General features: G+C 40.6%; 3 protein-coding genes across 3 annotated transcripts; all 3 read left to right on the forward strand.

Annotated features, from left to right (window-relative positions):
* Positions 1-1,595: 1,595 nt before the first annotated feature.
* On the forward strand, positions 1,596-2,510 carry LOC131978976 (olfactory receptor 4D6-like). The gene has a single exon (XM_059342826.1). It carries the CDS (start codon positions 1,596-1,598, stop codon positions 2,508-2,510), a length of 915 nt encoding a protein of 304 aa, XP_059198809.1.
* Positions 2,511-5,227: 2,717 nt separating this feature from the next.
* On the forward strand, positions 5,228-6,142 carry LOC131978978 (olfactory receptor 6N2-like). Its single transcript, XM_059342829.1, has one exon. The coding sequence runs from the start codon at positions 5,228-5,230 to the stop codon at positions 6,140-6,142; it is 915 nt and encodes a 304-aa protein (XP_059198812.1).
* A 4,724-nt stretch (positions 6,143-10,866) lies between these two features.
* LOC131978970 (olfactory receptor 6N2-like) lies at positions 10,867-11,787 on the forward strand. The gene has a single exon (XM_059342821.1). It carries the CDS (start codon positions 10,867-10,869, stop codon positions 11,785-11,787), a length of 921 nt encoding a protein of 306 aa, XP_059198804.1.
* Positions 11,788-14,461: the final 2,674 nt, after the last annotated feature.

Here is a 14,461-nt window from a genome sequence, read left to right on the forward strand (position 1 = left end):
TTAGACACGTAGGCCCAAAAGTAAGGTCTGAAAAATTCCATGTAGGCCCAGCCTTTGTTATAAGCACATAGTGAAACCCCAACACCGGGAGGACACAGGTCTGAACCCGGCCTCCAGTCGGCACAAAGGCCACAAAGCACAGGCATGGGTCTGTTCTTAGAAAACAGTTGGAGAAATCTGACTCTCTGTGGCTATATCCCTATCTGGGATATAGCCACAAAGAAACCTACATCAAGATTTTGGAGCCAACAGTAAATACTCTTGGAAACATAGCAAAGAATTGTACCCAACAAGGAACCAATTCTTCCAGCCATTCCCTGCCATTTTCATCAAAAGGATTCCAGCCCTACCTTCCCATCTAAAGACTTTGTGGAATTACTGGGTTACATAATTTAGAACCAAGCAAAAGATTAAGCACAAGATTTCAACCTGTAATCGATGATTTAGGTTAATGTGTGTTTTAAGTATTATTTTTGGGGTATCTGTTCAAATGGTTGTATAAGGATTTCTTCTTTACTAACTTTAATTTCCTATGTCACATGAATTCACACAAAGTATACTTTAAATTGGCTTTTGTAACAGACACATAGCTTAAAATCTGACATGGTCCTTTGTGTTCCAAGACAAAAGCCTTTCTCCCTGCCGCCATTTTGGATTTTACAATCCTTAGTCTGAACTCCAGGCCATCTTGACTCTCTCTCTCACACACACACACACACACACACACACACACACACACACACTGTAAATAATAAATAATTGCCTGTTTAGTTTTGACATTGTGTTTTGTTTTGCTGCTTTTTAAAAAATAAATACCTTCTTGTAATACACATGTTGTCCTTTTAATGTTGTACATGTATGAGTGAGATGCCAACCTCTTCTATGAGAAGAACTCCTAATTCTCCTAGCCATTATTAAATATGAACACAGTAATTTGATTGTAATTACTAAGTACATTTTTAGTCAGAAATTAATAGTTGAGTACCTTTATGAGACTGATTTGGGTGAATTGGCTCTTTTCTCTGTTTTACAGTGGTGACTTGAAGTGAATAAAATCATAAAATTTAATATAATAAGTAATTATTTATAATCATTTTTAATACTTCTGATAACCACCTAAACTACTTTTGAACCCTTACCTTATTTTAATACATTTATTTTTAGTTCCCCCATGGAGAGGTATACTTTCATTAATTTATACATTTATTTTGGGACATACTCTTTCCCTACATCTTTTTGACGCTGCGGGTTGAGACATGTTAAACAGCAAGGGTTAAAGCCTCCAGAGTTTGATAAAGTTGTTCACATGACAACTCTTGACAGAAAAGTTAATGAGATCCATGGAGGGTGAACAAATGTCATAAAGCATTTTGTCCAACTAAAATAGTTCACGACACAACTGATCTCTGAAGTTGAGCATACACAAAGTGCACTTGAAGGTCAGGTATCTGTAAGTAAGAGACAAAATAAAATACATTCTCTATGTTAACCCATTATTCATAGTAAAAATTATTTTCTTAGTTTAACAATTTGTGCTTGTTCTACACATATTCGAACTGTCATATGCATTGATGGTTTAATTTGTGACATTCCTCATGGATGATGACTTAAATGTGACTTATATAACTCTTTATGGATATGTGGAAATGGGCAAATACAGGTATTTCTATTTTTTTATTATGTTTACAGTGTATATTCTCGCAATGTGCTTCAGTGTCACCATTGTGTACCTTATTTGTATACACAGGAACCTACATGAGCCAATGTACATTTTCATTGCAGCTTTGCTAATTAACTCTATTGTTTACAATACTGCTATGTACCCAAATTTGTTAATCAATATTTTATCTGAAAAACATATAATTTCATATTCAGCCTGTCTCTTTCAGTTGTTTGTATTTTACTCCCTAAGTGCTTCAGATTTCTTTCTGTTGTCAGCCATGGCCTATGACAGGTATGTTTCTATATGCAAACCTTTGCAATATACCACAATCATGAGAAAATACACTGTGACTTTAATTCTGCTTCTAGCTTGGCTTGTGCCTTTTTGTGAACTTGCAGTTCCAGTTATACTGAGTGCTGATTCAAAACTCTGCCATTTAACTTTGAATGCAATTTTTTGTAACAATTTAGTTTACACTCTCCACTGTGTGCCTTCAAGAGTACGAGCTATGTTTGGTGTGTTTTCTCTATTAAGCATGGCACTTTTCCCTTTGTTTTTTATATATTTTACATATATAAGAATACTTACGATATCTTATCGAAGCAGTAGAGAAGTTAGAACTAAAGCTTCACAAACCTGTTTACCCCATGTGATAGTTTTAAGTCTATTTTCCTGTTTGTGCGCATATGATGTAATGATTAGTCAAATGGGATTGAATATACATTTCATTATGACTTTCCAAGCATTTTTGTATTATCCTCTGTTTTATCCAATCATATATGGACTAAAAATGAAAGAAATCTCTAAACACATAAAGAGGTTGTTTTGTCAAGCCAAACTGATCTGATGTAGTAAAAGTGATGTAACTGTGAGTGTTACTGATATTACAGCACAGTCATTCTTTCTATACTACTACATAGAACATTATGTTCTGATCTGAATTGTCTTTAATATAAGGGTTTTTGTTCATGCTGTATGCATCATGGAAACACTGAAGGGTACTTTCAGTTTGAACAATGTAATGATGACTCAGTATGCTGCAGTTATCCATGTCTTTGTTAATTGTCAGCTGTAGTCAATCACTGAAATTTAGCCATAGTGTGATCATTTTGTTTAAAAGGTTCAATATGAAAAATAGGGATATACAGTGTAGCACTGATGACAGAGGCCAGAGTTGACAAGCAACCCTGCATGAAAACAATCTTCAACACATTAGCAACAATAATCAACTTTATTAGAGGTCAAGGATAAGCACATTTCCATTCATAGATAATAGATAATAATTGAAGCAGTTTTTCTCATGCATTAAAATGTGTTATTTTGTATTCTTATATTGTATGTGAATATTTGTCTATTCTGGGGTCCCTAAACAGTCTGTGAGCTGCATAAATCGGGTCTGACTGGAATGCTGAGACTCTTGTGGATTCAATGAGCCCAATTTTGTTCATGTGTGATGATGTTGATCAGTGAAACTTGAGCTCAGTGTATAAAATGAGCTGCTGTGACCTCTAGGATAATCACAGCGTCATGAAACTTTACAACCACAAACTAGAGACCTAGGGCATTCAGAGGACGGATGGCTGAGACACTAGATTCAAGTTTCTCAGCAGGCAACACAAGTGTAGAAGTAACTTGCTCCCACAAGTTACTTGGATCCAACTGTGTTTAATAACGCAGTAATGGCTATTTGAAATAATAGCAACAGACTTTGCTCGTCCCGCGAGTTAAGAAAACTGTTATCTATTAAAGTGGTCGGTGGCCGTGGATCTTCTTTTAACAACTGGAAGTCGTACTGAAGAGAGTGAGTTTCTGTGCCGCTCTGGCTTTTAAAGCCACAGTGACATCACCGGATCTCTCTGGTCTCGACTAATGGGGCCTGAGCTGAGGTCCCTGTGCTCAGGTTGCCCGAATGGTCTCTCAACGGTGGGCCAGGTCCTCGTGGCCTTTCTTTGTTAGAAAGGGCGGGGGTCAGGCTTTCCTTTAGACACATAGTCCCAAAAGTAAGGTCTGAAAAATTCAATGTAGGCCCAGCCTTTGTTATAAGCACATAGTGAAACCCCAACACCGGGAGGACACAGGTCTGAACCCGGCCTCCAGTCGGCACAAAGGCCACAAAGCACAGGCATGGGTCTGTCCTTAGAAAACAGTTGGAGAAATCTGACTCTCTGTGGCTATATCCCTATCTGGGATATATCCCTATCTGGGATATAGCCACAAAGAAACCTACATCAAGATTTTGGAGCCAACAGTAAATACTCTTGGAAACATAGCAAAGAATTGTACCCAACAAGGAACCAATTCTTCCAGCCATTCCCTGCCATTTTCATCAAAAGGATTCCAGCCCTACCTTCCCATCTAAAGACTTTGTGGAATTACTGGGTTACATAACTTAGAACCAAGCAAAAGATTAAGCACAAGATTTCAACCTGTAATCGATGAGTTAGGTTAATGTGTGTTGTAAGTATTATTTTTGGGGTATCTGTTCAAATGGTTGTATAAGGACTTCTTCTTTACTACCTTTAATTTCCTATGTCACATGAATTCACACAAAGTATACTTTAAATTGGCTTTTGTAACAGACACATAGCTTAAAATCTGACATGGTCCTTTGTGTTCCAAGACAAAAGCCTTTCTCCCCGCCGCCATTTTGGATTTTACAATCCTTAGTCTGAACTCCAGGCCATCTTGACTCTCTCTCTCACACACACACACACACACACACATTGTAAATAATGAATAATTGCCTGTTTAGTTTTGACATTGTGTTTTGTTTTGCTGCTTTTTAAAATATAAATACCTTCTTGTAATACACATGTTATCCTTTTAATGTTGTACATGTATGAGTGAGATGCCAACCTCTTCTATGAGAAGAACTCCTAATTCTCCTAGCCATTATTAAATATGAATACAGTAATTTGATTGTACATTTTTAGTCAGAAATTAATAGTTGAGTACCTTTATGAGACTGATTTGGGTGAATTGGCTCTTTTCTCTGTTTTACAGTGGTGACTTGAAGTGAATAAAATCATACAATTTAATATAATAAGTAATTATTTATAATCATTTTTAATACTTCTGATAACCACCTAAACTACTTTTGAACCCTTACCTTATTTCAATACATTTATTTTTAGTTCCCCCATGGAGAGGTATACTTTCATTAATTTATACTTTTATTTTGGGACATACTCTTTCCCTACATCTTTTTGACGCTGCGGGTTGAGACATGTTAAACACCAAGGGTTAAAGCCTCCAGAGTTTGATAAAGTTGTTCACATGACAACTCTTGACAGAAAAGTTAATGAGATCCATGGAGGGTGAACAAATGTCATAAAGCATTTTGTCCAACTAAAATAGTTCACGACCGACTGATCTCTGAAGTTGAGCACACACAAAGTGCACTTGAAGGTCAGGTATCTGTAAGTAAGAGACAAAATAAAATACATTCTCTATGTTAACCCATTATTCATTGTAAAAAATATTTTCTTAGTTTAACAATTTGTGCTTGTTCTACACATATTCGAACTGTCATATGCATTGATGGTTTAATTTGTGACATTCCTCATGGATGATGACTTAAATGTGACTTATATAACTCTTTATGGATATGTGGAAATGGGCACATACAGGTTTTTCTATTTTTTTATTATGTTTACAGTGTATATTCTCGCAATGTGCTTCAGTGTCACCATTGTGTACCTTATTTGTATACACAGGAACCTACATGAGCCAATGTACATTTTCATTGCAGCTTTGCTAATGAACTCTATTGTTTACAATACTGCTATGTACCCAAATTTGTTATATAACATTTTAGCTAAAAAACATATAATTTCATATTCAGCCTGTCTCCTTCAGTTGTTTGTATTTTACTCCCTTAGTGCTTCAGATTTCTTTCTGTTGTCAGCCATGGCCTATGACAGGTATGTTTCTATTTGCAAACCTTTGCAATATACCACAATCATGAGGAAATACACTGTGACTTTAATTCTGCTTCTAGCTTGGCTTGTACCTTTTTGTGAACTTGCAGTTCCAGTTATACTGAGTGCTGATTCAAAACTCTGCCATTTAACTTTGAATGCAATTTTTTGTAACAATTTAGTTTACACTCTCCACTGTGTGACTTCAAGAGTACGAGCTATGTTTGATGTGTTTTCTCTGTTAAGCATGGCACTTTTCCCTTTGTTTTTTATATATTTTACATATATCAGAATACTTACAATATCTTATCGAAGCAGTAGAGAAGTTAGAACTAAAGCTTCACAAACCTGTTTACCCCATGTGATAGTTTTAAGTCTATTTTCCTGTTTGTGTGCATATGATGTAATTATTAGTCAAATGGGATCGAATATACATTTCATTATGACTTTCCAAGCGTTTCTGTATTATCCTCTGTTTTATCCAATCATATATGGACTAAAAATGAAAGAAATCTCTAAACACATAAAGAGGTTGTTTTGTCAAGCCAAACTGATCTGATGTATTAAAAGTGATGTAACTGTGAGTGTTACTGATATTACAGCACAGTCATTCTTTCTATACTACTACATAGAACATTACGTTCTGATCTGAATTGTCTTTAATATAAGGGTTTTTGTTCATGCTGTAATATTCTATTTATGATTCATCATGGAAACAGTGAAGAGTACTTTCAGTTTGAACAATGTAATGATGACTCAGTATGCTGCAGTTATTCATGTCTTTGTTAATTGTCAGCTGTAGTCAATCACTGCAATTTAGCCATAGTGTGATCATTTTGTTTAAAAGGTTCAATATGAAAAATCGGGATATACAGTGTAGCACTGATTACAGAGGTCAGAGTTTACAAGCAACCCTGCATGAAAACAATCATCAACACATTAGCAACAATAACCAACTTTATTAGAGGTCAAGGATAAGCACATTTCCATTCATATAGAATAGATAATTGAAGCAGTTTTTCTCATGCATTAAAATGTGTTATTTTATATTCTTATATGGTATGTGAATATTTGTCTATCCTGGGGTCCCTAAACAGTCTTTGAGCTGCATAAATCGGGTCTGACTGGAATGCTGAGACTCTTGTGGATTCAATGAGCCCAATTTTGAATGTGTGATGATGTTAATCAGTGAAACTTGAGCTCAGTGTATAAAATGAGCTGCTGTGACCTCTAGGACAATCACAGCCTCATGAAACTTTACAACCACAAACTAGAGACCTAGGGCATTCAGAGGACGGATGGCTGAGACACTAGATTCAAGTTTCTCAGCAGGCAACACAAGTGTTAGCCATACAATTGCACAAAAAACACAAAAGTTTTTGAAACCAAATCACAGCACGTGCACCTCAGACCATTTGTATACATGCAGAAGTAAGTAAATCGAGACCAAACTTAAATATAAGGCCATAAGACCAAACAGAATTTAAGATCATTCCACCACTTAAATAAAATGAGAAACTGAAAAAAAGGTCAAACAAAAAATCTAAGAAAATTAAAAAATGTTTAATTAAAAGCGCATTCAAGACCATCCAACCCAACATGCTCAAAAACAAGCTCACAGAGATTGGAGTGGAGCTTTCCTTTATCTCCTGGATCACAGATGACCTGACAGGAAGACCACAGTATGTCAGGTTCGGGAACTATGTTTCAGGGACATTAATGAGCAGCACAGGGGCTCCACAAGGCACTGTTCTGGGTCCATTCCTGTTCACACTGTACACAGGGGACTTCAAATACAACTCTGAGTCCTGCCACATCCAGAAGTACTCTGACGAAACTGCTATTGTGGCGTGTATCAGGAATGGACAGGAATCTGAATATAGGGATCTGATAAAAGCCTTCAGTGACTGGAGTCACAAGAACTATCTCCTTCTGAACACCTCAAAGACTAAGGAAATGATCATAGAGGTTCCACAGGCTCAAGCCCCCTCTTCTGCCAGTGAATACCTGTTGGGTGGACATCGAGGTGGTGCCAAGTTAAAAGTACCTAGGTGTATACCTGGATAATAAGTTGGACTGGTCCCTAAACACAGACGCTCTCTACAAATAGAGGGCAGAGCTGCCTCTTTCGCAGGACGGAGAGATTCAAAAGATCCTTCGCTCCTACAGCCATCAGGATGTCTCATTCTTCAAGAGATTCTACCAGAATAACTGAATTTCCCCTTGGGGATGAAAAAATTAATTTTGATTTGATTTGATTGATTAAGCATGTGTGTATTATTGGCCATTTTAAACGTTAAAGTTAATCACATAACAGTGTGGTTAAATATAGCAGTGCTATAACACCAGCAGCCGTCTTTTCTTGCTAACGTCACATAAAGTCCTCTATATTTTTTCTGTTAATCAAGAAAAGTGTCTGAATATTTCATTTCTTGATGTTTTGTGAGTAAAGTGTATCAGACTTTAAGTTGAGTAAGCTTGTTGTGGGGGGTGGGTGGGTGTTTGCCACACACACACACCTGCAGTGACATTTTTAATGTCAAGTAACTGGGTTTTCCTTGCCTGTTTTTTGGCTGCCGCCTTAATTAAAAAGCGTGTGTACATGGGGGCCGTTCAGATGTAGCGTATTTTGCTGGCATTATTTTCAACAGTGCGTCATAGCGATGCGCATTTCGTGCACATCCGGTCTCGGGTTGTGTCTCTCCAGTTTCACTCGGAACCGGCCCGGTGTCTAAGCACGGCGACCAAGCTTTGATAAATACAGCATGTCCTCCCATGTGTCAGACGAATCGATACCGTTCCACGGCCGTTCCGCACCCGGTGGAAATCCCCAGTTAGACCAGGTGGTAACACTGGGGAAAGAGACACCAAGGGTTTAAATACAGACTCAATGACGTGATGAGACACAGGTGTGTGATTAGGGGCAGGGCCACCACCAGGTGGGAAAGCTGGAGACTGGAGTAGGCGGACGAGGGGCTGACTGTGACAATCATAATGTTTTGGACACTTGGTAAAAGAGAGGTGCAGAGCTGTCAACTGATCACCACCTGGTGGTGAATTGGATCAGGTGGCGGGGGAGGCTGCTGGACAGACCTGGCAAACCTCAACTTGTATTTAGGGTGAACTGGGAACATCTAGCAGAGGCCCCTGTCTGCAGGATCTTCAACTGTTTTTGCCCGGTGAGGTTTGGGACATGGAGTGAGCTATGTTCATGGCCTCAATTGTTCACGCAACCGTCGGGTGACTAAGGAAGGGAAAGCAGGGCTTGGCTCAAACTGTGTTCAGCGGGGGAGAGCAAAGACCACTTTGAGGTACTCAAAAGTACTCTGAGTCTGAAGACTCAGGGGAAGACTCATCAGTATCCCTGGCAGAAGTCGCTGAGATAGTTAAGAAGCTGCCTGGCGGCAAGGCGCCAGGGTTGGATGAGGTTTGCACTGAGATGCTGAAGGCTCTGGACACTGTTGGGCTGTCATGGTTGACGCGCCTCTTTAGTGTCGCTTGTAGGTCTGGGACAGTGCCAGTGGAGTGGTACACCGGGGTGGTGGTTCCCATTGTTAAAAAGGAGGACCGTAGGTGTGTTCCAATTACCATGGAATCACACTACTCAGCTTCCCCTGGAAAGTCTACTCTAGGGTGCAAGAAAGGGGGCTCTGGCCGATTGTCGAAATTCAGATTCAGGAGGAACAATGCAGCTTTCATCCTGGCCGTGGAACAGCGGACCAGCTCTTCACCCTTGCAACACTTCTGGAGAGGTCATGGGAGTCTGCTCATCCACTCTACATGTGTTTTGTAGACTTGGAGAAGGCCTACGACCGTGTCCCTCAGGGGGTCTTGTGGGGGTCACTGCGGGAATATGGAGTACTGGGCTCGTTGCTACGAGCTATACGGTCCCTATATAACCAAAGTGGGAGCTGTGTCCACATAACCGCCACAATGTCAAACATGTTCCCAGTGGGTGTTGGCCTCAGTGCTGTCCCTTGTCTCTGATTCTGTTTGTGGGCTTCACGGACAGGATCTCAAGGCGCAGCCAGGGGGAGGAAGGGATCCGGTTTGGTGACCTTAGAGTTGCGGAGGATGTGGTTCTTTCGGCTTCATCAGACCGGGACCTCCAGCACTCATTGGGGCGGTTTGCAGCTGAGTGCGAAGCAGTTGGGATGAGAGTCAGCAACTCCAAGTCTGATGCCATGGTTCTCTTCCGGAAAATGGTGAATTGCCCCCTTGAGGTGGGGAGAGAGATACTTCCTCAAGAGTTCAAGTATCTCGGGGGTCTTGTTCACGAGTGAGGGTAGAACGGAGCGTGAGATGGACTGTGGTCTAGTGCAGCGTCAGCAGTAATGCGGGCCATGTACCCGACCGTCGTGGTGAAGAAGGAGCTGACACTGAAGGCAAAGCTCTTCATTTACTGGTGCACTTATGTTCCAGCCCGCACCAATGGTCATGAGCTTTGGGTAGTGACCGACAGAACGAGATCACGGATACAATCGGCTGAAATTAGTTTCCTCCGTAGTATGGTTGGGCTCAGCCTTAGAGATAAGGTGAGGAGCTCAGACATCTGGAGGGAGCTCGGAGTAGAGCCACTGCTCCTTCACTTTGAAAGGAGCCAGCTGAAGTGGTTTGGGTGTCTGGTAAGGATCCTAAAACATGCTGGAGGGATTATATCTCTCGCCTGGCCTGGGAACGCCTCAGGGTCCCCTAGGAGGACCTGGACATTGTTGAACAACATAGTAGTGTGTCAGTCTGTTTATCATCGCTTGTACGACTTCAAACTGTATTTTTATGAAGTTGTGCACTGTATGCCTAAATTGGAATTAACCAAGAGTATGTAAGTGTGTTGTACTGTTGTTAAAGCAGGCCAATGATCGGGGGCCTCCCACCAACCCTGAAAAAGCTCTAAATGCACTGTGATGAAAACTGTTGTTTAAGAAAGCACAAAAAAGTTAAGAGGACAAACTCCCTGCAAACAAAGTTTAAGACCTCTGGGTTCAGGCCTCCAGAGTTTGATGAAGTTGTTTACATGATAACTCTTAGTGAAAGAGTTAATGAGATCCATGGAGGGTGAACAAATGTTATTAAATATTTCTTCTGACTCAAATAGTTCATTTTCTGATATCTGACGATGAACACGTGAGGTGAAGGTCAGGTATATGTTAGTGAATGAGAAAATCATGGTCATGGTCCATGTAAATGCAATGTTCATAGTAAGACTTCTGTTCTCTATTGAAGCATGTATGCTTGTTATACCCACTGTCTTATTAATCAATAGTTTAATTTGTAACATTTATCATGGATCATGAATTTAATGTAACATATATAACTCTTTATGGATATGCAGAAATGGGCATATACAGGTATTTAATCTTTTTAGTTATGTTGGCAGTATATATTCTGTCATTCAGCTTTAATGCTATCATTGTGTACCTTATCTGGATACACAGGAACCTCCATGAGCCAATGTACATTTTTATTGCAGCTTTGCTCCTGAACTCTGCTATTACCAGCACTACTGTCTACCCAAAGTTGCTAATTGACATTTTATCTGAAAAACAGATCATATCATATTCAGCCTGTCTCCTTCAATGTTTTCTTTATTACTCTGTTAGTGCTTCAGATTTCTTGCTGTTGGCAGCCATGGCCTATGACAGGTATGTTTCTATATGCAAACCTCTGCAATATACCACAATCATGACTAAAAACACTGTGAGTATTATCTTGGCTATAGCTTGGCTTCTGCCTGCTTGTGAAATTGCAGTCTCAATAATTATGAGTTCAAATATGAAACTCTGTCATTTGAATTTAAAAGCAATTTTTTGTAACAATTCATATCATGCTCTCTTCTGTGTGATTTCAAGTGCTAGGGTCTTTGTTGACTTGTTTACTCTGTTTAATGTGGCAGTTTTACCTATACTCTTCATACTTTTTACGTATACCAGAATACTTATAATATCCTATCGAAGTAACAGAAATGTCAGGAAAAAAGCTGCACAGACCTGTACACCCCACCTGATCATTTTAATCAGTTTTTCCTCTTTGTGTCTATATGATGTTCTTATAGTTCAATTGGATATGGGATCTGATTTACACTTCATAATGACATTGCAAGCGTTTTTGTATTATCCTCTCTTTAATCCAGTTGTATATGGACTAAAGGTGAAAGAAATCTTCAAACACCTCAAGAAGTTGCTGTCTCCATCCAAAATGATTTGATGTATTAACACTGATTTTTTCGACTATGTCAACTCACAACTTGCATTGAGACTTTTCCCTCTATTTTACCTTACTGTCATGAATCTGATTCCCAAACCTGAACCCCATTTACAAGTAATGACATTTTTATTTGTATTGTTGAATATATATAGATCAACTTACATAATGTTATTCACTGGTTTAAATTGTATTAATGCAGATGGCTAATGTGTTAAGACTGAAGTGTCTGTATGCCTCTATTCTAAGATGTATTTAATTTGTTGTGCTTTACATTTTGACAACATGTTAACTTAAAGCTTAATTCTTTTGAGTAACCTGGTCGCCTGCACTTTAACAATATATCCCTCATACGGACCAGCTGTATGACACTTCATGCTTTTTTCTATTATTTCTACCAGAATCACTGTTAGACACGCTCAAAAACAAGCTCACAGAGATGGGAGTGGAGCTTTCCTTTATCTCCTGGATCACAGATTACCTGACAGGAAGACCACAGTATGTCAGGTTGGGGAACTGTGTTTCTGGGACATTAATGAGCAGCACAGGGGCTCCACAAGGCACTGTTCTGGGTCCATTCCTGTTCACACTGTACACAGGGGACTTCAAATACAACTCTGAGTCCTGCCACATCCAGAAGTACTCTGACGAAACTGCTATTGTGGCGTGTATCAGGAATGGACAGGAATCTGAATATAGGGATCTGATAAAAGCCTTCAGTGACTGGAGTCACAAGAACTATCTCCTACTGAACACCTCAAAGACGAAGGAAATGATCATAGAGGTTCAACAGGCTCAAGCCCCCTCTTCTGCCAGTGAATACCTGTGGGGTGGACATCGAGGTGGTGCCAAGTTAAAAGTACCTAGGTGTATACCTGGATAATAAGTTGGACTGGTCCCTAAACACAGACGCTCTCTACAAATAGAGGGCAGAGCTGCCTCTTTCGCAGGACGGAGAGATTCAAAAGATCCTTCGCTCCTACAGCCATCAGGATGTCTCATTCTTCAAGAGATTCTACCAGAATAACTGAATTTCCCCTTGGGGATGAAAAAAGTAATTTTGATTTGATTTGATTGATTAAGCATGTGTGTATTATTGGCAATTTTAAACGTTAAAGTTAATCACATAACAGTGTGGTTAAATTTAGCAGTGCTATAGCACCAGCAGCCTTCTTTTCTTGCTAACGTCACATAAAGTCTTCTATATTTTTTCTGTTAATCAAGAAAAGTGTCTGAATACTTCATTTCTTGACGTTTTGTGAGTAACGTTTGTCAGACTTTAAGTTGAGTAAGCTTGTTGTGGGGGGTGGGTGGTTGTTTGCCACACACACACACACACACACACACACACCTGCAGTGACATTTTTAGTGTCAAGTAACAGGGTTTTCCTTGCCTGTTTTTTGGCTGCCGCCTTAATTAAAAAGCGTGTGTACATGGGGGCCGTTCAGATGTAGCGTATTTTGCTGGCATTATTTTCAACGTAGAAGCGTGTCATAGCGATGCGCATTTCGTGCACATCCGGTCTCGGGTTGCGTCTCTCCAGTTTCACTCGGAACCGGCCCGGTGTCTTAGCACAGCGACCAAGCTTTGATAAATACAGCGTGTCCTCCCGTGTTTCAGACGAATCGATACCGCGGAGCCATTGATAAGAAAAGAAAAGGCTTGTCGCGGTGGAGCTGAGAACAGCGGAATTTTCATCTCCTAAAGCTGACATGTGGAATTGACGCCAGGCAGAGGATGGAGCAAAACCGCGGCGGAGCCGTTCCGTTCCGCGGCCGTTCCGCACCCGGTGGAAATCCCCAGTTAGACCAGGTGGTAACACTGGGGAAAGAGACACAAAGGGTTTAAATACAGACTCAATGACGTGATGAGACACAGGTGTGTGATTAGGGGTAGGGCCACCACCAGGTGGGAAAGCTGGAGACTGGAGTAGGCGGACGAGGGGCTGACTGTGACAATCAATGTTTTGGACACTTGGTAAAAGAGAGGTGCAGAGCTGTCAACTGATCACCACCTGGTGGTGAATTGGATCAGGTGGCGGGGGAGGCTGCTGGACAGACCTGGCAAACCTCAACTTGTATTTAGGGTGAACTGGGAACATCTAGCAGAGGCCCATGTCTGCAGGATCTTCAATTGTTTTTGCCGGGTGAGGTTTGGGACATGGAGTGAGCTATGTTCATGGCCTCAACTGTTCATGCAACTGTCGGGTGACTAAGGAAGGGAAAGCAGGGCTTGGCTCAAGCTGTGTTCAGCGGGGGAGAGCAAAGACCACTTTGAGGTACTCAAAAGTACTCTGAGTCTGAAGACTCAGGGGAAGACTCATCAGTATCCCTGGCAGAAGTCGCTGAGTTAGTTAAGAAGGTGCCTGCCGGCAAGGCGCCAGGGTTGGATGAGGTTTGCCCTGAGATGCTGATGGCTCTGGACACTGTTGGGCTGTCATAGTTGACACGCCTCTTTAATGTCGCTTGTAGGTCTGGGACAGTGCCAGTGGAGTGGTACACCGGGGTGGTTGTTCCCATTGTTAAAAAGGGGGACGGGAGGTGTGTTCCAATTACCATGGAATCACACTACTCAGCTTCCCCGGGAAAGTCTACTCTAGGGTGCTGGAAAGGGGGCTCTGGCCGATTGTCGAAACTCAGATTCAGGAGGAACAATGCAGCTTTCATCCTGGCCGTG

This window comes from Centropristis striata, chromosome 10, assembly GCF_030273125.1.
Source record: "Centropristis striata isolate RG_2023a ecotype Rhode Island chromosome 10, C.striata_1.0, whole genome shotgun sequence".
NCBI classification, from domain to species: Eukaryota; Metazoa; Chordata; class Actinopteri; order Perciformes; family Serranidae; genus Centropristis; species Centropristis striata.

Bases quoted from the DNA above. Each gene is read 5' to 3' on its own strand.
- LOC131978976 (XM_059342826.1), top strand. From the start codon at position 1,596: ATGGATGATGACTTAAATGTGACTTATATAACTCTTTATGGATATGTG.
- LOC131978970 (XM_059342821.1), top strand. From the start codon at position 10,867: ATGGATCATGAATTTAATGTAACATATATAACTCTTTATGGATATGCA.
- LOC131978978 (XM_059342829.1), top strand. From the start codon at position 5,228: ATGGATGATGACTTAAATGTGACTTATATAACTCTTTATGGATATGTG.